The sequence below is a fragment of the Phytophthora infestans genome, genomic scaffold (assembly GCF_000142945.1).
Source record: "Phytophthora infestans T30-4 supercont1.115 genomic scaffold, whole genome shotgun sequence".
Lineage (NCBI taxonomy): Eukaryota > Oomycota > Peronosporomycetes > Peronosporales > Peronosporaceae > Phytophthora > Phytophthora infestans.
This window is the reverse complement of record NW_003303644.1, coordinates 101,506-124,496: the sequence shown is the minus strand read 5'-3', so window position 1 is coordinate 124,496 and position 22,991 is coordinate 101,506. Positions and strand designations below refer to the sequence as shown.

The window sequence follows — 22,991 nt, the reverse complement described above, 5'->3', positions numbered from 1 at the left end:
TCTAAGTGTTACTGCTTCCTATATGTGCGGACACTCCACTTGTATTTTGTGAGTGATAGCTGTCCACCATTCGTGTGCATTCTCCTTTTTTTTGGTGGCGGTTCCAACTTATTTGGTGGAGTTACATCGACCTCGGCCGCTGGGCGTCTCGCTACCGCCTCGAGATACGAACGCCATCTCTGTGTCCATGCCCGACTGGGAGCACGTCATGGGCTACGAGGAAGGGCGAGCGGAGGTTCTGGATGCGATGGCCTGCGGCTACCCTCGCTTCTTCCGCCACCCGTTGGTCGTCTCGCTGGAAACCGCTACTCAGAATCAGATTTTTTGCGAGGGTCATGACAGTTCCAACTTCTGACGCAGGCGAGCGTCCCCGCCACTTCCTATTGGCCAGCAATTCTGATTCTGTCAAGAGCGAGCGAGGTAAGGAATCCTTACCTTACTAAGGATGCCGTCCACGCTGTACGCTTCCCACGCCGCATCAGCTACACGGCCAAGTAGTTCTGGCAACACTCAGGAGAGATCGTGTCTTCACGTCACGCTGAGAAGCTGCTCCAGGTGCTCAAGAGCGATGGAGACGTGCAGAGTCCAGCGATTAGAGGCACGGACAGCCACTTGGCGCTCAGACAGCGCGTATCGGAGCTCTACCTGCCCTTTGCAGATGCTAAGAAAGTGGCTCTGTATCCGACAGGTATGGGCGCCATCTTCTCCACTGTTCGACTGCTGCAGATGCTTCGTGGCACGGAATACAAGAGCATCTTGGTGGGATTTCCCTATGTTGACACGCTGAAGATTCTGTCGTGGAAAGAGTGGTGCCCCTAAGGAGTTCACTTCTTCCCTACTTGGGGAGAGGACGTGATGAAGTAGATTGAGGACATTGCAGCCAAGGAGATGATTCTCGGCATCTGGACGGAGCTCCCTAGTAACCCTCTTCTGTCCATGGCAGACCTCAAGAGACTGGCCAATTGTGCTCATGACAACGGCACGGTACTGGTCGTGGATGATACACCGATGTCGTATGGATACCATCCGACATGTGCATACTACTGATTGCATGGGTGCCAATATGAGACCCGCCGAGTACTTTGTGACTCGATTTCCGCGCTGTCATGCTCGCTGCGATTATCACTCTTCAATCTTTTCAACAAACCACAAGTCGACTACACAAGCTCAACGTGCTACAAGCGCCCCCCGCAAATGGCAAATAAGGCTTCTTAGAAGCTGTCCTGACGGCTTCTGTACACAGCGAGGGCACAAGTACTAAAGAATGTAAGGCTGATTGAACACCGCCCAATAGATTATTGGTGCTACAACGGGAGCGAAAATAAAAAATTGGTCGTTCTGGAGAGGACGACCAATTATTTATTTTCGCTCCCATAGGAGAGCCTCCTATAGATAATTGGTGCTTTCTGATTGCAATAATTGCGGCACCAATTTATTTTTGTGAGTCACAGCGGGGTAGTCAGCCCATCAATATTGCTGCACCAATAATCTATTTTCTGAGTTGAGGAAGTTCAATAATCTATTTTGGTCTAGCTACTGTAGTTCTCTAACCCAATTATTTATTTTCTGCTTTGATTAGCAATAGATAAAAATGCAATATTCGGCACCCGAGGGCAAGGCTTCCATTCCCAACAATGCCTGTCTCGGAAGCGGTGGGATACTACCCCCAGGAGCACGCTGCGTCTTCTTCAAAGCCTAGTCATCGGAGATTCAGCTACCAGCCATCAGCGGTCAAGCGACATATATCAGAACCAAGCGTTGAAGAGTTTTTTTAGAGTGTTCCTGTGTGCCTGGCGGAGGAGGTTGCGCAGGGATAGCCATCTCGGGCATTAACCTTAGTCGCTCTTAGGATTTTTCGGGGGATAAGGGGTTAAGCTCTGTATTGTCCTAGTACTATCTATCTCTCACGGAATGCCTGCGGTGCTACCTCCCTTTTAACGTACTTGATCTGGTTAAGCGGCCAAATCTATCATAAACACACAGCACATCAGTTATTTCTCATCAATCATCCTCTGCAGCTCTACTATCCCACCCTCATAAGTACACGCCCCTCAAGCATCGAGTATGGCACTGGCCCGTAGAACCGCGAGTCATGTGAGTCGTATTTGTTGTCACCCTCGAGCCACACGTGGCCCCTGGGAATCTTGTGGAATTCCACCTCGGACGATGATCGCACACAAACCGTGTCTCCTTCTTGTGCAATAATTCGCTTGCATACGGTCCGACGTGGGTTGGAAACGGACCTGGCAATCACTACTTCACCCGGTTGCAGCTTCCGGAGCTTGGGCGAGAGCTTGTCGAGCAGCAAAATGTCCCCGTCACGGTTGAGCGTCGGCAGCATGGATGGGCCTGAGCACTTGATGGTGTCGGCTGCCTCCCAGAGGCAGTAGGACACGCCTCCGAAGCGAATCAGCATCGTGAGCACCGAGGATGCCTCGCGCAGTACAGACGCGATGGCCATCGTGTAAATAATTTTTCTTTCTATGCTTTTGCAAAAAATAGATTTGGGGTAAATACATCGAAATCAATTTTTGCAATATATTTCTTGTACTTTCGTTTTTTGGTGGTACGAATCGAACAGACAAAAATAATTGTCTGCGATACAATGTTAGCGAAGCTGGCGCGCAATGGCGTGCTCATCGCGGGGTGGGCGACCATGACCAAGAAATATTTCTTCGATATCAAATACGGCATGGGTGTGTCAATGGTCCCCTCAATCCCCGACGGCTCCTTCATCGTCGTGGAGCACCTATCGCGGCGATGGTGCAACTGGGAGCGCGGAGAGTTGGTGGAGTTACGGTCACCCACTCGGCACATGGGCGAGACCATAATCAAGCGGATTCTGGCCCTGGTACGCAGTTTTTCGTCAGTTTATGGTACCTGCTTAATTGTAAACTAATTGCCGCCACCAAATTTTTGCTGCAGGAAGGAGACGTGGTGGAGCTTCAGCCGCGCTTCGACGACAATTACAAGGACATAATTACCGTTCCCAAGGGGCACGTATGGGTTGAAGGAGACAACGCCACCTGCTCCATAGACTCGAGGTATTTCGGCGCTGTCCCTGTGGCGCTTTTGACCGGGCGGCCCTATTGGATTGTAAGTTTATGCGGGACTTATTGTTAGCGATCATCCTTGTTAATGGCTCGAAGTAACTAGTTTGGTGACTGTCCGCAGATCTAATGCAGATAAGCATGGATGAAGACACAATTAGACAGGACGTTAACACCAAGGCATGTAGATTATTGCCTTAGCAAGCAATATGTATTTGGTAACGGTTTCTCGCCACGTCGGCTCTCTCCTTGTCGACAATCGTCCACTCGGTCCTTGCCGTGGTAAGGCCCACTCTCCTGTCATTCTCTTTCCGGTCTCTTTGTGCCGCAGTTCGCACAAAAGTTGGCTTGCTCAGTCGGATACGCGGCCAGGCACTGCGGGCAACTAGCCGGTCGCTGGTTTCCTCTTGTTGTAGCAGTACTTGTTATTTCTTCTGCAGTCTCTTTATCTCTCTGTTTTGTCTCATAAATGAAGTGATAGTAGTTCATTCGTTCGAGCTCCTCCCTGCCGTCCGCCAGCAGCATCCGTACCCGGTCCGAGTCCTTAGTACTCATCTCGTCGCGAAATTTCATCTGCACATACGCCTTCATCATTTCTCGCTGCTGCCACTGCGGACAGCGGCGCGCTGAGCGGAGGCAAAGCGCAAACAAGTGCAGAACGGATCTCTTGACGTTGCCGGTCATCGCTTTGACACATTTACCTTACCAGGACTGAATTACAGAACTATAGCATGTTTTAGCCAATCAGTTACCGTTTTACATTCCGGTAGTCCGAGACGCAGCAGAGCCGCCCGTTGTCTCCCTAGTCTACAGTAGATCATGAGCTCCCGTTCGCTCAGTCACGCCCTCCGCGGCGGCCTCAGCGTCAACGTGCGCCGCCAGGCGCTGGCGACGCGTGGTAACCACGCCCACCGCCCTCCCCCGCCGCCGTTCGCACGCATCAAGACGCCGGCCCAGCCGCTGCATGAGGAAGCGGAGCTGGTTTGGAACGACGGAGTCGCCCCCGAGACGCTTATTGACTTCGACGCGCCGCACATTCCCAAGTACCAGGCATTGCGACAATGGCTCTACGGGTTGGGCGGCTTCGCTACGCTTATGGGCGTCGTGACGCTTTACAACCCGGACTCGTGGCGACAGGCGGTGAGTCGCAATTGTACCAGGAATGAACTTAAGTTGGCAGACTGAGTTTTTCTGCTGTTATTGTGTGCAGTCGAAGCGTGGCAACCACCTGCCGAACCTCAAGTGGGAATTGGGCGAGGCTAACGAGCCTGATGGTGAGGTGGACGAGTAAGGTGCAGGAAACGTGCTGTCAGATGTTGAGCGGAGGAGGTGGATGTGACCGACTAGCTGCGTCCTGAAAGGTGGAGACTATCGAGCACAGATAACAACAACACACAAAATAACAGATCCATAACACAAAGCAGGTCTACACTGGAGCTAGGAGAGAAAGAGACTGCTGTACAAACTGACATCAATTCCCCCGTTGACAAAACAGACAGCGTAGTGAAGGCACCGCTTGCAGCAATCAAAAGCTGCACTTTTTGTATTTCGATGACTAGGACGTCGGAATGTCTTCTCCTTCCCGACAGTTCTAGGTCATTACTGCTTGCCTGGCGACTGTGGAGTCTTCCGGTTGGCAATAATGGAGTCGACAATACCAAATTCCTGGGCCTCCCGCGGGTCCATGAACAGATCGCGATCCATCGCCTGCTCAATCACCTTGAGGGGTTTCCCCGTGTGGGAGGCATACAACCCGTTCAATCTGCAACTGCAATCAGCACAAAATCCCAGTTACAAGTTTCTTTAGGTTGCAGCCTCACCTGGTTCGCAGCTTGATGATTTCCTCGGCCTGAATAGCGATGTCACTCGCCATGCCCTGTGCCCCTCCCGAAGGCTGGTGAATCATGATCTGTGGCAGCCCGACACTCACACGTCAGCACCTTTTATATATCCATAGTCGAACGCATTAAGCAACAACTCACACGAGCGTTAGGCAGCGCCGATCTACAACCCGAGGCACCTCCTGCCAGCAGTAACGAGCCCATGGATGCGGCCTGACCCATGCAAAGAGTGTTGACCTTGGGTTGGATGTACTGCATTGTGTCGTAGATGGCCAGACCGGAGCTCACGATACCTCCAGGGCTGTTAATGTACATATGAACATCCTTTTCGGGGTTCTCCGACTCGAGGAACAGCAGCTGCGCTGTCACGAGCGACGCCATGTCATCGTTTACGGGCCCATGCACGAACACTATGCGCTCCTTGAGGAGCCGAGAGTAAATGTCGAACACGCGCTCGCCCCGTGGCGACTGCTCTAGCACCATGGGAACCAGTGAGTTCATGATGGAGTGGAAGCCTCGACGGGCACCTGGCATCTGCACCGTCCGGGACAACATCTCGAGTCGAGGCAAGTGTGGAGCCGGTGTCAAATCTGTGACGGGAAATGACTTTTAATGGTGTTCAAAGAGTGCAACATTTGACAAGCTGTACCATCATCAACTTTTTACATTAATCCTGGCATTGTGGATTTTGCCAACTTATTGGTCAGCAATTGGTAAAATAAGTTATTTATTCCTCCCCAAGACCATCATTTTGCCTTCAACTCAATGCGGTGCATGCACGCGAGCGCTGTGAGCTGTAAGCACTGTCCGATCCAGGTAAGCTGAGTACATGTGCTGCGGACACACTTTTTGTTACCAGACGAATCCCTCACTGTGTTAATGCATGGATCTAGCAAGCGACATCTACCACCTACGCTGTTCGACACAGCCAATATTGTTATACAGCGCGAATAAGTGCTCACAAAGCAGCACGCGCACGCTAACACAGTATTTTACTGTTTGTACGATTTTATTGTCTGGTATACACGCGGAAAGAGCTGGCCCATGTATACCACAAAACCGTGCACTTCGGCAAATTTACGAGGAAACTGGAACGCATGAGAGAATGCAGACGACAGCTGCCAGTAAGTGTACATTCGCACATCGGCAATGGATATGTGCATTTTTTATTGCCAACCTCTAGCCTATCTGGATGAAGCACATACGCTTTCCAACGCACGGCATTGACATTTCAGTCACTACCGTATGACGCATCTTTCACGACGGTGAACTTACGTGTAGCGGGGTACGTAGCCCTAGTTACATGAAGTGTGACACGTCACACTTCGGAAGGGTCGTCCGAGGGCTGATGACCTTGCTTTTCTAAAGGTGACTTATAGTTTGTAAATTTTACTCAAGCTTAGCCTACCTATAAATATATTCAGCTTACAACTTACCTAAAATTGGTCACTTCGCTTCCTTAGGCAAAGGGGGCCTGTGAACTGCCGTTCACTGAGAGTTTGTATGCACTCGGAAGCCAACTTCCTCTAGTGAAAGGTGCTGTGTGACCCCGTCACACCTGGTAGAATACGGCTTCACCTTCAGCCGTATTGGCTTCGGGTGTGACGGGCTTGTTTCCGCCACCGGAGCCTGTAGGGTTTCCCGCATATGTGCGAATAGCCCTGCTCGTAGTACACGGATGTGTACGGGGATACGATCATCCCTTTAGAATCTTGATCGATTCTCAGGCGTCGAAGAATTTCGCACGCCGCCAGACGGTTGCTCGTAATAGCAACAAGCTGCCCGATGCCTTGAGAGAAAGCACGGGCAACGGGACGATGTTAGTGCGACTGGCCGACGGGAAGGTCGTCACTGTCCCTAACATCCAAGTGGATCTGACCGTCAAGTTTGAGGAATTTGACAGCTTCGAACAGCTTACTGTTCTCGACATGGATCCCTACGATATGATCCTGGGAATGCCCTGGCTCGAGAAGCACGATTAGACGTCGTTGCCGTAACAGATCCAGCCTTAGAGGTCACTTCAGCGGTAGAACCGGTCTTGAATCTAACTTCGGACGACGTTTTGGCAGCGGATCCAGTTGTAGTCGTAGACCTCGTCTTGGGCGGCCTTTTTGAGGAGTATTCGGCAGCCGAACCAGATTTAACCGACCCATTAGCGGAAGATACAGTTCTGGATCCATGTTTTGGCGAACCTGGGTGGCGGACAACCTTGTATCTGGCGCCGGTCTGACCTGATCCGTCATCCATAGCGCCTCCCAGGTCACCCCCAGCCCCCACTACACCGTCATCATCGACCTCTCCTTCATCGTCAGGAGACGAGATCCGAGCTTGTTTACAAGGCCGAGAAGATCCAACGCCAGACGTGGTGGATGCACTGCGGAGGCGCTTCGCCGTCGAGGGATGCACCTCATCTGGAGACTGATGCGAGGTTGCAGGGGTCAGCAACCGGGGGCAATCCAGCTTGAACTGGAAGCGGATCTGAAATGGCAGCTGCCACCAAGGTCAGCTGCCGGAGCGCGATGTCACGCTCGGCAAGACTCTGGTTGCGCTCCAGAACCAGTTGCTTGTGTTGATTGCGAACGGTAGTGACTTGCTCCTGCAGCTGGGCGGAAGCCTTCTCAGCAGCTTTTAACTTGTCGCCTCAACCAACAAAACAAGTGAGTATGAGATCCAAAAGGATGAGCTGAGAACGGACCCACGTACTTATACTGCGGATTTTCGACTCCGACTCCGTCTGTGCCCGAGTGCCATCTGTCCACGCGGTGGCTGCCTTGTCATGTTGGAGCTCGGCCTCGGTCAACTTGTCCTGCAAATCGTCTTGACCTTGAGTCATACGCACATATTCCATAAGCGCGTAGACATGCCCCGCCGACAGCTTATCAACCGACTCCTGAGCTTCTTTTGGCTCGCTAGCCAACTGGTCCAGAGTGGTAACCGGTGACGAGGAGGGTGGATCCGGCGAGGGAGATCCGCCTCGAGTTGACCCCAATGCGGATCCACCATGGATGGATCCCACATAATTATTGGTCACCACTTCTTCTTGAGTCAAACGTAGCTCGTCGCGAAGCCGATCCAAGTTCTCGTCGGCGGCCACGTTGACAACTTGAGCGCTCTTGAGATCCCGCTTCAGATCGTGGATCCGGGATTGGAGTTTGTGGATCTCAGATTCTGCGAGCAACACCTCCTGAAGAAGATGATTGTTGTCGTCTCGCAAGCCATGTTGACAAGAGACGTGATCCAGTCGTCTTTCCAAGTCACGGATCTTCCCTGTTTGGTCGGCGAGCAGACGTCGCAGGTCCCGCAAGTAAGAATTCGCGCGATACTCTTAACCCTGAATTGCCATGGCTTGGTCGTGAGCTTGAGCCCGCAACGTCTCGCGTTGAGTTGCAAAGGAAGACGAAGAGAGGGATTTGAAAGCCTGCGGAGCAACGGCCCTGCACGCTGAGCTCGATCCCGAGCATCTCGAGCAGCCTGTAGGTCTACCGTCAAGGTATTGTGGTGTAGCGGGATCAGCAAAATCTGCGCGATTGCTGGATCCAACTTATTAGCTGCGCCCAGACAATGACTGACGGAGGGCCCCCGATGATCCGTGATCTGCTGAGCTTTCCTCACCTTGTGTACCCGTCGGTAGGGCGGGATCTTCTCGGTAACGTCCAAAGAGTTCAAGTGGTGAAGCTTGAGTGTCTTGGCGAGACGTGGGGATGGGGTGGAGCAGTAGTGGTAAGATCTTCACGCTGCGTCCGTAGTTGTTTCTGGATCCTAAGCGAATATTCGAGCTTGGTGAGTCCAGGGCCTAGATCTGGGATCTGGCCGTAGGGTTGCCTTGCGGGTGTGTTCCCCTTGCCTTTGTTTTCCTTTCCGGCGTACTTGCCGCACCCTGTGACGGGATCTTGAGAGTAGAGAGCTTGTTAGGTATACCCGGCCAAGTAGTAAATCCGGTTAACTTTTCGGATCTGCACGTGTAAAGGAAAGCTTACTAGGTTGTAGGATCTGGGCAATGTATTATCCAGTTATCACTACCAGCACTAGATTCGCAATTCCCAACCTTCCTCGAGCTCGTACGGTCAATCTAGTTCCGATTCGTGAGGGCAGGAAGGCACTTGCGTGATCATGTGCAAAGTTGTTTTTGAGGTCTGATTCATAAATAACTGCCTGGATTCCTACCTTCTATGTCTGTTACCTGCTAAATCCCCTACCAGGCTCGGCTGCATGTCCTTTTTCTCCTAGGTCCATCATCCCAGCTGTATTATCATAAGATCCGATCCGTGGCGTAATCATGATGAGGTCGCCATATTATGGGTACACTATTCTGGATTCAGGTCACTTTGATCCACCTCACTGCAAGTGTACACTCATCATGGATCTGAGCTCTCCAATCTTCCACCATTGTCTTACGACCGTGTGTGATCTCCATCGCTCCACGAAAGTTCGAGATCCGTTGCCTCCCCATCCCCATATCCTGGATCCAGGTCACTCGATGTGGGAACCTCACCTGCACTTGAAAGAGTAGGATCTGAGACATATCATGGTGGATCTTGCCTTCCTGTTTGTCGTTGATACCAAATCCACCTTAAGATGACACCTACAATCCTTCCTTCATAGGGTCCCCACTTGATCCACCTGCACATGGTCTATCCTATATCCCCTAGGTGAGGATGGATCCGAGTCTCCACTTTGGGGATCCTGTCCTTCCATACGCTATCCATGCCGGATTCATCGTCGTGTCGCACACCACCCCTTCGCGCGGCGCCTCCGGCTGCGCTACTAACCAGGGTCGGGCAGTCCGCGGCTGTTTGTAGAGCAGGGCCTTGGGTGGGGCGAGCGAGGAGCGGGATGTAGTTGTAGAACGGTAACGAGCAGTAAACAGTGAAAAGTAAACTTGGTTCCTTGTTCTTTGTAGTAGGTGGGAAATATACAACTGAGAAACTAATGCGCCGGGCTAAAACGGGGAAAGGGTCGATCGCGCTCATGAGGATGACACCCCTTCTCCTACGCGCACCTGTACCCCTGGACATGACTTCCAACCCAACGTGACACCCGGTTGACTCGATACTCAAGACAGTATATATTTCGTGTCATCCGTCCTTGAAGCTGGCGTCGCAAGTGCAAACTCCTTCCTCAAGGTCTTCACGATTCCATCTGCACCAACAGTACCTCGCAGTCGGCGCTTGAACAGTTCCCTCTTGATACTGTAGGACCCCGTGTGCTTTAACACGGACTTTACCTTCTTCGCATCTGGTGCACGCTGCTGGAACGACCCCTGCATTCCCGGGTACGGAACATTCCCCCCCCCCACTTGACGTTTGCCGACCTCAGTGAACGGTGCACCGGAGGCGATGAAGTAAAGGCCGGAGAACAGAACCATAAGCAGCACGGTTAGGAACAGACTTATCGTCGTGGTCACGGCGGCAGCAATGTGAGATGGAGTGACGGCGGGGGCTGCTTGGGCAAGATGGATACTGTGCGAGAGTGTCTGTGTCCGCCCCATCGTTGGATTCTTCAACAGTCAACCCACTGCTAAAGTTGCTGCAAGCTGCCTGGAGCGTTGGTTGGATGTGAAGTGCTGCTGAACATTTAGACTTAGTTTCACTATGCTGTTCACTCTAACCTCTGCTTATACATTTGCTCGGATGGCGCTGTTGGCTCTCACTTTGCTTTTTGCTGCACTTAGCCAACACGCCATCCTGTCGCGGCACTTTGCCCGGCAACTACGAGCTGTACCTTATCTCAGACTTCACTATCAACTATCATAATGGTAACCCTACGAAGTGGAGCTGCTACTAAGGAAGCTGCCAGCTATAAAAGCTCTCAGGTTATGAGCCCAACGCGGACTGGTGCTACACAGGATACGCATGATGCTTCTTCGGATATTACAACTGCGCTCGCAGCACAGCTCGATGCTGCTGTCGGGGCATCTTCGACATCGACGCTACCGGAAGGCCACCGTATGTTGCTTGAAGCGGTTGCCCGTTACTTAAACCGTGGGCACACTGTACGTGTCGCAAACGATGTCTCACAATCGACACCGCGTCTACCAATTACGGATCCCCGATTGGCGAACAATTTGCCGCTGACGGAAATTTCGACGAATGAAAGGACGAATGCAGTGGATGGCAGTAGTATACCATCCATCACGGAGCGGACATAAGAATTTCCTCCAACTCAGTCTGCAAAACAACAAAACGCCCAGACAACCGAGGCGCCTGCTTCTTCGTTGTTGCCGCAGGCTAAGACTGTATTCTCACTTACGGACGTCTCGCTCGACAAACTGCCTGTGCCTCGCCGCGTGCACAAACATCCTGTTATCCAGTTGATGAAATTGACGAAGAGAAGTGAATATTTGGATTGGAAAACGGACGTTAGGCTAAACTTCACTATGAGCTCTCTTGGAAGTATGACTTTTGGCTTAGAACGCTTTGACGAAGCACGTGCCAGCACCGATCTGCAGTATCTTTCGACGTGGGTAGAACGAAGCCGCAAGGCGTTCACCACGCTTGCACTCTCCCTTAGCGTTCAGCTACGGCGTACGCTGGACGTTGAGCGCTTCGAACCCTGCATGGACGCTCCATCCCAGCTCTGGGATGCAATTCGCGCTCACTTTGAGCAAGGCAACGGCGTGAACCCGACGTACTTGAAAGCACAGATGTACAATCGCCGCTTGCAGGCGAGCGAGAACGTAGATACGTTTGTCCAAGCTATGGAGCGCCGTCGTCGTCTACTGCTGGACAACGGTGGGTCCATGGAGGATTGGGAGCTGGCAGACCTGTTGCTGTCCAACTCCCTGCTAGTGTTCCCACAGCTTGCCATGGATCACACGCTGTGGCTCGGCGAGCACCATTCGAGAGACCTGAGCCTTCCTGCTGCTGTGCAGCGGTTGGGTACTGCTGAGCAGAGTCACCAGCAGCTTCGCCAGCAAGGCAGCAACAGTGCGGATAATGGAGCGCACGGGCTTTCAGCGCGTCAAGTACATGGTGTTGCGGCTCAAGATCAAGGGCTAGGGCGCTCTAATAAGAAACGAAAGAGCAATCAAAAGCAGCAAGCTCAACCTCGCAAATCGGTTAAGCAACTGAAAGCTGATACTGTTTGTGTCAATTGCAAAGCAAAGGGACATTGGTATGGAGACCCGCAGTGTCCTGTACCTATGACACCGGAGCAAACGACAGCCCGTGCAAAACGCGAAAACATTGAGAAGAAACGTCGTACAGAAAAGAACGTTCGCTCGTTTGCTGGAGCTGCACTTGTAAGTGACCGTGCGATTGCTGAGCGTGCGGATGGAGACGAAGATAAGATGACAGTTCCGCCTGCTGCCGAATCGACTCCTACTATTGGCCCGCTGCCAGTGGGTGGGGGGGGGGGGATGGGGGCTTTCGTCTACAATTAATGCTGTACCGGCACGTGATCGATGCGTATAACTTGTGCAAGAACCAGCTAGAGCTGCGTCTGCTCCTGCTCAGCAGAATGCTGCTACTAGTATCGCGCCAGTGCACGTGGGTGGTTGCGCCGCTACACCCGTGACACTTATGCAATCTTCGGGGACTGTGTGCGCTGTGCAGTCCGAAGATGTGATAAATCGTGCGGAGATTGTCAATGCTGTTGGGTCGCGTTTGGTGGGCATGTATTCCTCGACACAGCCAGGCTGGAAGACAATGACTAATGCTATGGTAGAGAAGGTGTTTGGGAAGTTTGCAGTAGACGCAATTACTGCAGACCATCGTAAGCAAATTGATGGGCCGTGGTCACCGACATCTCCACCCTCGTCACCCTTGCTACGACAAGGGCAACTCCAAGTCGGATACCTTTCCAGTTATCATGTACCGCAGAAAACGCAGCGTCAGCCCCTGGACGAGCAACAACATTATGACCGCCGTAGTGCACCTCGAGGCAACGATCGCGGAAGGTCAACAGAGCAGAATCTCCCATCGCCACGAGCCGGTAACTGAAGACGCAACCAATCACCGCGACTAGATGATCGGAGCCAATCGCCATGGCGTAGTCACCGTAGCCCGTCACCACGTCGCTCGGAAGGTGGATATGGCTACAATTCAAGGTGGCGTGAGCCAAGCCCCGCTACAACCGTACCTATGGACCAGGGTACCGGTCTGCCTTTGCTATAGGCTCCTCGGGGCCAGGATTAAATATTCCTACTGGTGAACTGGAGTGGATTCTGGACTCCGGCTCACAAGTGAATATATGTGTGGATCTATCGCTATTTGTGAGCTTCCTGGAAGCTACTGATTTGCCGCAACTACTATTCGCCAATGGAACAGTCGAAAGTCCTAGCGTGCATGGATCGGTGCTGTTTCGTACGATGAACCATGCTACTTCGTGTGTTGAAGATCGACTGCTCGATGATGTGATCTACTCTGCCAAGGCACCTACCAATATTTTAAGCCAGGGCTATATGCAGGAGCTCGGCTATGAGCTATCGTACACTGGTCCAGGTCAGTGTGTTGCGTTGTTGACGAAGGGCGACACGAAACTGCGTTTCGAGCGCGTTGATAAGATCTACCGCTTACGCATGAATAAACCTGACTGTCGCAAAGTCATGACCGTTGCTGGCGCCAAGAATGCTGAGAATCCGATGAAGTTACTGCATAACCGACTCGGACATCTCAACATGCATGCCATCAAGAAGATGATGATCGATGGGGCGGGTTTTGGGGTTAAGATCAATGCTACGCAGCTGAGCCTTTATGATTGTGTTGCCTGTCTTTCTGCTAAGTCGCGAAAGATGACCTACGCTAGGGAACCCGAGCGCGCTACTGCCACACTCGAGAAACTATCGATGGACATTTGCACATAGTCTTACTGTCAACGGTCTCCTTGTTCATACACGAGGAGACCGTTGACAGTAAGACTATGTTTCTATTTGTCGTGGATGAGTTCACGCGCTATAAGTGGGCCTTATAAAAAAGAGTGATGCTGCCGCTCTTGCGATTGTTCTGATTCGCCGACTACACTCGCAGTTTACTAAGAAGAACTGCCGTGTTGCAGTGCTCCATTCGGACCAAGGTGGCGAATTTCTAAAATGAGCTGAGATTGTTCTGTGAAGCCGAAAGAATCTCGCAACGAAATACCAACGCGTATTCACCTCAAGAAAACGGGATTGTAGAGCGTGCAAATGGAGCCGTACTACCGCGTATTCGGGCTGCTCTTGACGCTACGGGTCTCCCCAATATGCTATGGGGTGAGGCGCTTCTGCATGCGGTGGATACGCTGAACAGATTGCCTACGAAGCCGCTGAAAGCACTCTCACCGCATGAGAAACTCTATGCAATCAAGCCAAATCTTGCTGAGCTACGGACTTGGGGGTGCCTAGTGCACGCGCATATTGCGGCTGAATCTCGTACACGCAAGGAGAAGTTGAACCCGCGTGCTGTAATGGGCCTACTGCTTGGCTATAGTGTGAAGACAAAGGGGTACAAGAGTGTGGAGTTGCAGGAAGGCAAGATCTATACTCACAGATGTGAGCACTTGCAGTTTCATAAAGGCTACTCTGTGGATGCAAACGACATTGAAAGCCTATTGCTGAATGCCTACCGCGAGGGTTCGCATGACTTGCCATATACCATTCCAGTGGTAAGAATTCGCATGGACCTGGACTCGCTTCTGACCAAGCGACGAGCACCGGATCAGATTGTAGCCGATACGGGAAAGACTGTGGAAATCGTGCCTTTAAGCGCAGTGGAGGTAAATACACAATCACCAGAGAAAGTTGTACAACATCCTGTGTCACCGAACGAGCTTACGCCACCAGATCAATTAAGTCAGAATAGTCTTGCTACGCGCCGGAAACGCCGACGTAAAGAGGCCAAACGCACCGTTCGTGCGTCGACATCATCAGAGGAAGAAGACACACTCGCGAGTGTTGCTCCACAAGCTGCACCTTGTACTGTTCGACCTCGTCGTGCGACGAAACCGAACTTCGCGATTATGTGGCTAATCACGTTAGACTACATGCGTCAAAGGTGATCGTGCCAAATACCTACAAGCAGGCGCGAGCCAGTCCTTACTGGGGCGAGTAGGAGAAAGTCATGCAGGCCGAACTGCATTTCCTGCGCGAGCATAACACATGGTAATTGGTTCGACGCGAGCACGCTAAAGGACATCGAGTGGTCACGTGCAGATGGGGGGTTTGCTGTCAAGCGCGACGAGCGAGGATTCGTCAAACGCTTCAAAGCACGATTAGTTATTCATGGGTTCAAGCAAGTCGCAGGTGTGAATACACTGAAACATACGCGCCCGTGATTCGATTTGAAACTATCCGAGCCGCACTCTACTACGCGTTGCAGCGTGTGTGGGTCGTATTGCAGTACGACGTCAAGACTGCATTCTTGTACGGTGCGCTCGAGGAGACGATCTTTATGGAGCAACCGCAAGGGTTCCAGATGCAAGGATTTGAGTATATCTGCAATCTGCTCAAGTCGCTGTACGGTCTCAAACAAGCACCAAACATTTGGAACCGTACTCTGCATAAGAAGCTTATTGCAATTGGCTTTGAGCGGCTGGACTCTGACTATGGTTTATATGCTAAGCGCATGAATGGTGAGATTGTGCAGCTTCTTACTGTCTACGTTGATGATCTGCTGATTATGGGCCTTCCACCTACCTGTGAAGTGACTGCTTGTCAACCACAGGAGTCATTTGAACTGACAACCATTGGGCAAGTGAAGTACCTGCTAGGTGTGGAGATTTTGATCGACCGATCGCGAAACCAAGTGATTTTCTCTCAGCATCAGTACATCATCGAGATACTCAAGCGCTTTAATATGCAAGATTGCAACGGATTCCGCACACCAGAGGCGACTACTGACCTTGCTATCAAGCAACCACTGAAAGCGGAGACGTTGCCGTACCGAGAGCTGGTGGGTGCTTTGTAGTACCTGGTGTCTGCCTCGCGGCCTGACATTGCACATGCTGTGCGCACGCTTGGTACGCATCTTGCTAATTTCGACCACACGCATTATGCCAATGCTAAGCGAGTGCTTCGCTACTTGCAAACTACCAAAGATTACGGCCTTGTCATGGACATCTTGTCGAAGTCCGACGTCATGGTGTCTGCGCATACTGATGCTGATTATGCAAACGATCCAGTGGATCGACTTAGCGTCAGTGGCTATATTATGATGCTCGATGGAAACGTGATTTCTTACGCATCTCGCAAGCAAGCTATTAACGCTCAATCAACTACCGAAGCTGAGTATGTTGCAATGTGCGAAGGAACCAAAGACATCATGTGGCTCGTTGGTTTGTGCGTTGAGCTGCAGTGGAAACACGCGACTCCACTGTTATTGGGAGACAACAAGGGAAGCATTTATCTGTCCGAAAAACCCGGTAAGCATAGCAAGACGAAGCATATCGAGAATTGCTATCACCTTGTGCGTCACTGTGTGGAAGATAAACGTATCATGACGAGACATATTGGAACGGACGACATGATTGCCGATTGTATGACGAAACCGCTCGGTCATGTAAAATTTGCGAAGTTCCGATCGCTGATGAAAGTTCTCAAAATTGTGCAAGGACGAGTTGCTACCACTGAGAGCTTATCTCCATAATGATATGACTTCGTGGAGCGAGTGGGAGGCACACGATACTACTGCTATTATTGCCATTACTGCTTCTACTACTGATGCAATCCATCTATCGCTGCTGAATGGAACTACAGCGATTTTTGCTGAATGGCTACCGCGGGTATTGCACCACTGCTCACGAGCGCTATTGAAATCGCTACCACATTGCAGATCATTTTTTTTCCCTACAAGGTTGTGATCTTGCCGTTCGCGATCTTCCAGCCGACTGCCGACAAGATCAAGTGGGAGTGTGAGATGGAGTGACGGCGGGGGCTGCTTGGGCAAGATGGATACTGTGCGAGAGTGTCTGTGTCCGCCCCATCGTTGGATTCTTCAACAGTCAACCCACTGCTAAAGTTGCTGCAAGTTGTCTGGAGCGTTGGTTGGCTGTGAAGTGCTGCTGAACATTTAGACTTAGTTTCACTATGCTGTTCACTCTAACCTCTGCTTATACATTTGCTCGGATGGCGCTGTTGGCTCTCACTTTGCTTTTTGCTGCACTTAGCCAACACGCCATCCTGTCGCGGCACTTTGCCCGGCAACTACGAGCTGTACCTTATCTCAGACTTCACTATCAACTACCATAATGGTAACCCTACATAGTGGAGCTGCTACTAAGAAAGCTGCCAGCTATAACAGCTCTCAAGCAAACGCCAGTACCATCGCGCCCGTATAACGTGCTATCTTGAGACGCGTCGCCTTCTGGTACCACGCGAACACTTCCTTGTTGAGTGCACTTGCTACCCAGACAACAGCATGGTTAACGATTCCACCTCCAACGTCTCGATCGTCGGAACTTTGATCCAGCGCGGCTAGTGGTCGCTTGAAGCGTTCCGAGCAAAACGCCTTGTCACACCCCCTGCTCTTCTTGGCTACTTCCGTAACCATTCCATTAACAAGGGTACTCAGATCCTCCTTCATTGCCGAACCTGGGGTTCGATGGAATTATCCTTATCACTTTCTCCATATCCATGTTGTCTTCGACCTTGGTCTTCTTATTGCAACTGTTCTCCTTCCACCCGCGTCGACCTCTCCGTAAGTGTTCCGATCTTTTTGCATCACGCCGGTAGTGCTTACTACATCACGGCTAGGAGTGTTCTCCTTAAGCACTTCGTCGACGGGACCGTCCGCGTCGACTTCTCCATAAGTGTCCGGATCTCCTTGCATCACGCCGGTAGTGCTCACTACATCGCGGTTAGAAGTGAACGTTTTAAGCACTTCGTCGACGGGACCGTCCGCGTCGACTTCTCCGTACGTGCTCCGCTCTCCTACCGTCGCGGATGTAGCGTTCTCTGTGCCTAGCACCTTCGCTTTGACTTCCTTGACCACAGTGACTGTTGCGACTCGAAATGCGACCCCGGTGGTCCTCTTCTTCGTAAGGAGTGTCGACTTCGAGGACCGAGCTAACCCAATTATGCTGAACCATGACATCACCTTCAGATCCTACCGCCCTACTGTTCTCGTCGACGATCTCTTCCTCAGCGACGGAACGCTTTACAAACCCATTTTGAAATATGCAGACGGACCAGCCGTGTTTACCACCCACCGCGGAATATGTCGCGCGCGTGTTAGTGCCTTTGGTTGCGGGTTCTCGAGCTTCGCCATCGTTCTTCATAGCAGGTTTCTCTAGCTCTTGCTCTACTAGTAACGTTCTCCTAACAGTAGTCACTTCAGACAATTCTTCATAGCTATCTCCACTTAATGCTTCTTCGCGGTCTCGCAAAACACTTAAGGCACCAAGCGTGTTCTGGAACACTGTCGCATCGTATCTGGCAGGCTCCATCTCCTTGCGAAGAAAGAACTGTTCTTGTTGCACCCTTCCGGTTACTTCTTTTACCCCATATTCGCGTTCCACACTCCAGCCTTCACGCGCATCTGGGACCATTGACGCATTGTACCATACGGGCTCAGAGCGTTCTCTGATCGATGACTGTTCTTGTTTCACTTCTTCTGTCACACGCGCTTCATTTATAATCGATTCACACACCTCCTGAAACGTTCCACTCACCTCAGGACGCGCTCCATGCCGTTCTGCTAAATTGCAAGCGTTCCTCGATGCAAATTGGCTGGGTGGTGTCTGTGTCCAAATTGGCTGGGATGGGAACACTTCCTGAGTGTGTTGGGTTGGCTGTTCCAGCAGTCCGAATTCTGATTGAAGTACTTGGCCAGTCGGTAATAGTAGAAATACTCTGCGTAAAACACTTCCACCGCATACAGCAAGCGCCGAATACAAATAGTGTGGGGGAATTACATGGACGCTGCCATCAGGCATCGTGACCACATCGACGATAGAACAACCACGGTACGACGGGATGGCACCGTTCCCGTGTTGTCGACTTGAAAACACGCATCCAGGACTGCTCCACCAGCCCATTGACGGCTGAGACTTCTCGGGCCCCCAGCCCCAACGGTGCTGGGTCCATCTCGGATCTTCCATCTTAGTACCCGTAGCTCCTCCAACTCTCACCAGACAACGCCTTCTCCAGCAAGTAGACTGCCCTGCTTCTCCACCAAATGCCGCACACCTCCCCTTCGTGCGGCGCCTTTGGCTGCGCTACTAACCAGGGTCGGGCAGTCCGCGGCTGTTTGTAGAGCAGGGCCTTGGGTGGGGCGAGCGAGGAGCGGGATGTAGTTGTAGAACGGTAACGAGCAGTAAACAGTGAAAAGTAAACTTGGTTCCTTGTTCTTTGTAGTAGGTGGGAAATATACAACTGAGAAACTAATGCGCCGGGCTAAAACGGGGAAAGGGTCGATCGCGCTCATGAGGATGACACCCCTTCTCCTACGCGCACCTGTACTCCTGGACATGACTTCCAACCCAACGTGACACCCGGTTGACTCGATACTCAAGACAGTATATATTTCGTGTCACCGTCCTTGAAGCTGGCGTCGCAAGTGCAAACTCCTTCCTCAAGGTCTTCACGATTCCATCTGCACCAACAGTACCTCGCAGTCGGCGCTTGAACAGTTCCCTCTTGATACTGTAGGATCCCGTGTGCTTTAACACGGACTTTACCTTCTTTGCATCTGGTGCACGCTGCTGGAACGACCCCTGCATTCCCGGGTACAGGACAGTCGACCTATATAGGATGCTGCTTTACCTTGGCCCAATTCACTTCGAGCAGCTCGGATCCATGCCGGGCAATCCAGATCCTCCCTAACCGCCAAGTGTTGTCACTAATCTGGGATAGTGACCCATTGTCAGATCTAGTCTCTTGTTTATGAGAAAACACTTCACCACAATCGCCTCCTGTACGTGGATGACGCTGCACAACAGCGTTCACGACGTACACTCCCAACGTACTGCTTCTCCAACAGCTTCCTCCCTCGCGTGACATACGTCTCCCACGAAACGTACTGGTAAAACTCCTGACAAGGCCCCATCCACCGCTTCCCCGGTCAGTCCTTCTACGTCGCCTATGGATTTGCGGACTTTGGCCCAAGTTCTTTCCGATCAGGTACAGACCTTGACGGTGGAGCTTCAGACGGCTCGAGATGCTCGGGATCGAGCTCAACGCGCCCAGGCGGCGGCTCAGCAGGCGTACAAGCCGCTATATGCATCTTCTTACGCCACCCGACTCAGGACATTACAGGCTCAGGTCCATGATCAAGCCAAAGAGATCCTAGGATGGGAGTACCGCGCAGCCTCTCGCTCACAGGACCTGCGACTTCTGTTGGCCGACCAAGCGGTGGAGATCCACGGTCTAGAGCGGGATCTTGAAGGTGCTCAAGATGCTAGCATGGCTGCTGACGAGACATCGGATCAGCTCCGCGACGGGTTGCGCCTGACTCAGGAAGAGGTGGTGACCAATGACTATGTGGGATCCGCCCATGGTGGATCTGTATTAGGTCAGCTCGCGATGGGTCTCCCGCGCCGGATCCACCTTCCTCGTCACCAAACGTCGTCCTGACGCGTCTCTCTGATGAGCTGAATGATGCCAAAACGTCGATTGAGAAGTTGTCAGCTGGGCGAGAATATGCGCTTGAGGAGTTCGTACGCATGACTCAAGTCCGTGACGAGCTCCAGGACAAGCTAACGGATACCGAGCGTCAGCGCGACAAGGAAGCCACCGAGTGGGCAGATGCCACGCCGACACAAACGGAGCTGGAATCCAAGATTCGCCGTATGAGTACGTGGATCCTCTCTTATTTCCTTCTTGTAATCCCATATTCACTTGTGCTGTTGGTCCAGGTGACAAAATGAAAGATGTCGAGACAACTTCGACGCAGCTACATGATCAGCTTGCTATCGTCCGACCTCAGCACCAGCAGCTGGTTCTGGAGCGTGGCCGCAGTTTGTCCGAGCGTGACATGGCGTGTCGACGGCTGACTCTGGTGGACGTTGCCATCCCGGATCCACTCTCCCCTCAAACTTGATCGCCCCCGGCCGCTAACGTCTCAGCCTCTCAGCCGTCGCTAGGTGGGGCGGATCCATCGGCTGCGAAACGACCACGCAGCGCGCCTTCTGCTTCTGGTGTCGGATCCCCCCGGCCTCACAAGAAAGCTCGGGCATCCACCCCGGCTACAGCTCCTGTCAAGGCCAAGCCCAAAGTCAGCTCTGCCGCTAAAGCGGTTTCCAAGGCCGGCTCCAGTGTGCCGACATCCAAGCGGGTACCTGTTGCGGCCGTACCCACGAAATCAGGATCCAAGTCCGGATCTGCATCCAAGTCCTCGGTTCCGTCTTCGAAGTCTGGATCTGGATCCAAATCCGGATCCACTGCTAAGCCTGCAGCTGCGGCGTCCAAGTCTGGATCTGGATCCAAGACTGGATCCGCTGCTGTGGCGTCGAAGCCTGGTTCTGCATCCAAGACTGGGTCCGCTGCTGCGGCGTCAAAGACTGGATCTGGCTTCAAGGCTGGGTCCACTATCACGACGTCGTCCCAGGCGGTTTCGTCGACTGGGCCACGGCAATTACTTCTTCTACGACGGGGCTAGCCGCATCCACGGCCAGGTCTGGTTCGGTTCAGTCAGGATCCACTGCTGGATCTTTCACGGCGGTGCCTACCGTCCCCCGACCAGCCTCTACCGGATCTCAACCGGTGGGAACTGAATCCGGTAAGGCGAAGGCCAAACGTACCATTCCTACCGGCTGTGGACTCGGCAGCTCGGAAGACGACGAGGATGATGAATCCGATTGGTCCGACGGCTCGGGACCTCCAATCTGTTCGTCTTCGAAGCGTACCCTCTCAGTCCTGACGATGATGATGACGATGATGAAGAAGATCTTGAGGATTCTGAGGAGGCCCGAATCGCCAACGATGCTTTGGAGGAAGACATACGGCGGGCTTTGTCGCAATTCAGATCTGAAGCTCGGCGGAGATCTCACTCGACGCCGACCAAACTAGTCGCTGGCGCGCTTGGATCTAGAGACGGCACTGCGGGATCTGCAATTCTGGTCGACAGCGACAATGGATCGGGTAGTGACAAAGAAGAGGGATTACCTCACGGTGGCGGATCAACCGGATCTGCCTTAATCACCGCTCCTCCTAACTCTTCCCTACCAGGCATGCTTCCTGTGGCCCCGTTCGGTCCGGATGCGACCTGCATCCCTGGTCGGCTCGCGCCTGTGGCCTTCACCGCAGACGCTACCGAGCCTTGGTCCGCAAAGAAGTTGAACCGGGTCGCCATCGCTACTATGAAAATCACCATCCTGCTCCCTGAGTTGCCGCTTCGTACTGAGTGGATATTCCCTCGCGAAGAAGATGACATGCCTGCATCCGGTTATTTGGATTCGTTGGTAGCCAAATCCCACGTGGAAGACTTACACAATGCCGCACCATGGGATATTTGTACGACTACTCTGGTGGATCCCGTTAGCTTTCGAGGTGACGTCGGTGGACGCCTCGGGTTTTTCGTTGGCGCCTTTCGAGATTTCGCTTCCAGACACAGAATCGCCATATGGGAAGGCTCACATCGATTTCCCGTTTCTTGTGCCCACTGAGGATTCAACATGGTTATTGAACTTCAACAAGCAGCGCGGCAACATACGCAGTCACGCCGGTCGAGCCTGGAAGAAGGCCCTCCTGATCCTTGTGTTGGCAATGCAAGACGGTTGGTGTGACGTGGATATCTTGTTGGATCCGTTCTTCTTGCACCTTCCCAGACGTGGGAATAAGGTGACGTGGTTCCCGGGATCCGTATCTCGTCAAGCTAACTTGGAAAACCCCAACCTTCACCGCCCTGAACACACGAGCTTACTGGAGGCTCTGCGAGAGGCCGACGAAGCTGAACCTTGGCGCAGCCAATTTCGGGGAGACCCCAGCCAACATTCAGAACACCGAATCCCGCGTCTGGCGGGCAAGTTCTTCAACGTTCAGCCCAAGGCCACCTGATCTACACCACTCCTCCATGCTGCGCCTCCAGTTCCAGTTTTTGCGGCTCCGTCTCGTAGTAACAATTAGCGGCTGGAAACTGGATCAATTTAGTCTTATTTGCATAAGCTCTTCTAACCCACTTTTCGCTACTTGATTGTGTCTTCCCTATCATTAGCTCGTTTGATTGAGGGGCCATGTCAGATTCTCGACGTA

General features: G+C 52.3%; 6 protein-coding genes across 6 annotated transcripts; 3 read left to right on the top strand and 3 right to left on the bottom strand.

Annotated features, from left to right (window-relative positions):
- Positions 1-2,023: 2,023 nt before the first annotated feature.
- PITG_19771 (mitochondrial inner membrane protease subunit 1, putative) lies at positions 2,024-2,461 on the bottom strand (the record flags this gene model as incomplete). Its single annotated transcript, XM_002895965.1, has 1 exon — positions 2,024-2,461. One exon carries the CDS (start codon positions 2,459-2,461, stop codon positions 2,024-2,026), a length of 438 nt encoding a protein of 145 aa, XP_002896011.1.
- Positions 2,462-2,605: 144 nt separating this feature from the next.
- Positions 2,606-3,123, top strand: PITG_19770 (serine protease family S26A, putative; the record flags this gene model as incomplete). The annotated part of the gene is made up of 2 exons (XM_002895964.1): positions 2,606-2,788; positions 2,926-3,123. The coding sequence occupies 2 exons, from the start codon at positions 2,606-2,608 to the stop codon at positions 3,121-3,123; spliced, it is 381 nt and encodes a 126-aa protein (XP_002896010.1).
- Positions 3,124-3,350: 227 nt separating this feature from the next.
- Positions 3,351-3,734, bottom strand: PITG_19769 (uncharacterized protein; the record flags this gene model as incomplete). The annotated part of the gene is made up of 1 exon (XM_002895963.1): positions 3,351-3,734. The coding sequence occupies one exon, from the start codon at positions 3,732-3,734 to the stop codon at positions 3,351-3,353; it is 384 nt and encodes a 127-aa protein (XP_002896009.1).
- Positions 3,735-3,810: 76 nt separating this feature from the next.
- Positions 3,811-4,592, top strand: PITG_19768 (uncharacterized protein; the record flags this gene model as incomplete). The annotated part of the gene is made up of 2 exons (XM_002895962.1): positions 3,811-4,190; positions 4,261-4,592. The coding sequence occupies 2 exons, from the start codon at positions 3,870-3,872 to the stop codon at positions 4,339-4,341; spliced, it is 402 nt and encodes a 133-aa protein (XP_002896008.1).
- A 57-nt stretch (positions 4,593-4,649) lies between these two features.
- Positions 4,650-5,446, bottom strand: PITG_19767 (ATP-dependent Clp protease proteolytic subunit, putative; the record flags this gene model as incomplete). The annotated part of the gene is made up of 3 exons (XM_002895961.1): positions 4,650-4,812; positions 4,871-4,959; positions 5,033-5,446. 3 exons carry the CDS (start codon positions 5,444-5,446, stop codon positions 4,650-4,652), a joined length of 666 nt encoding a protein of 221 aa, XP_002896007.1.
- Positions 5,447-11,069: 5,623 nt separating this feature from the next.
- On the top strand, positions 11,070-12,856 carry PITG_19766 (uncharacterized protein; the record flags this gene model as incomplete). Its single annotated transcript, XM_002895960.1, has 2 exons — positions 11,070-12,131; positions 12,584-12,856. 2 exons carry the CDS (start codon positions 11,268-11,270, stop codon positions 12,854-12,856), a joined length of 1,137 nt encoding a protein of 378 aa, XP_002896006.1.
- Between the last annotated feature and the right edge of the window lie 10,135 nt (positions 12,857-22,991).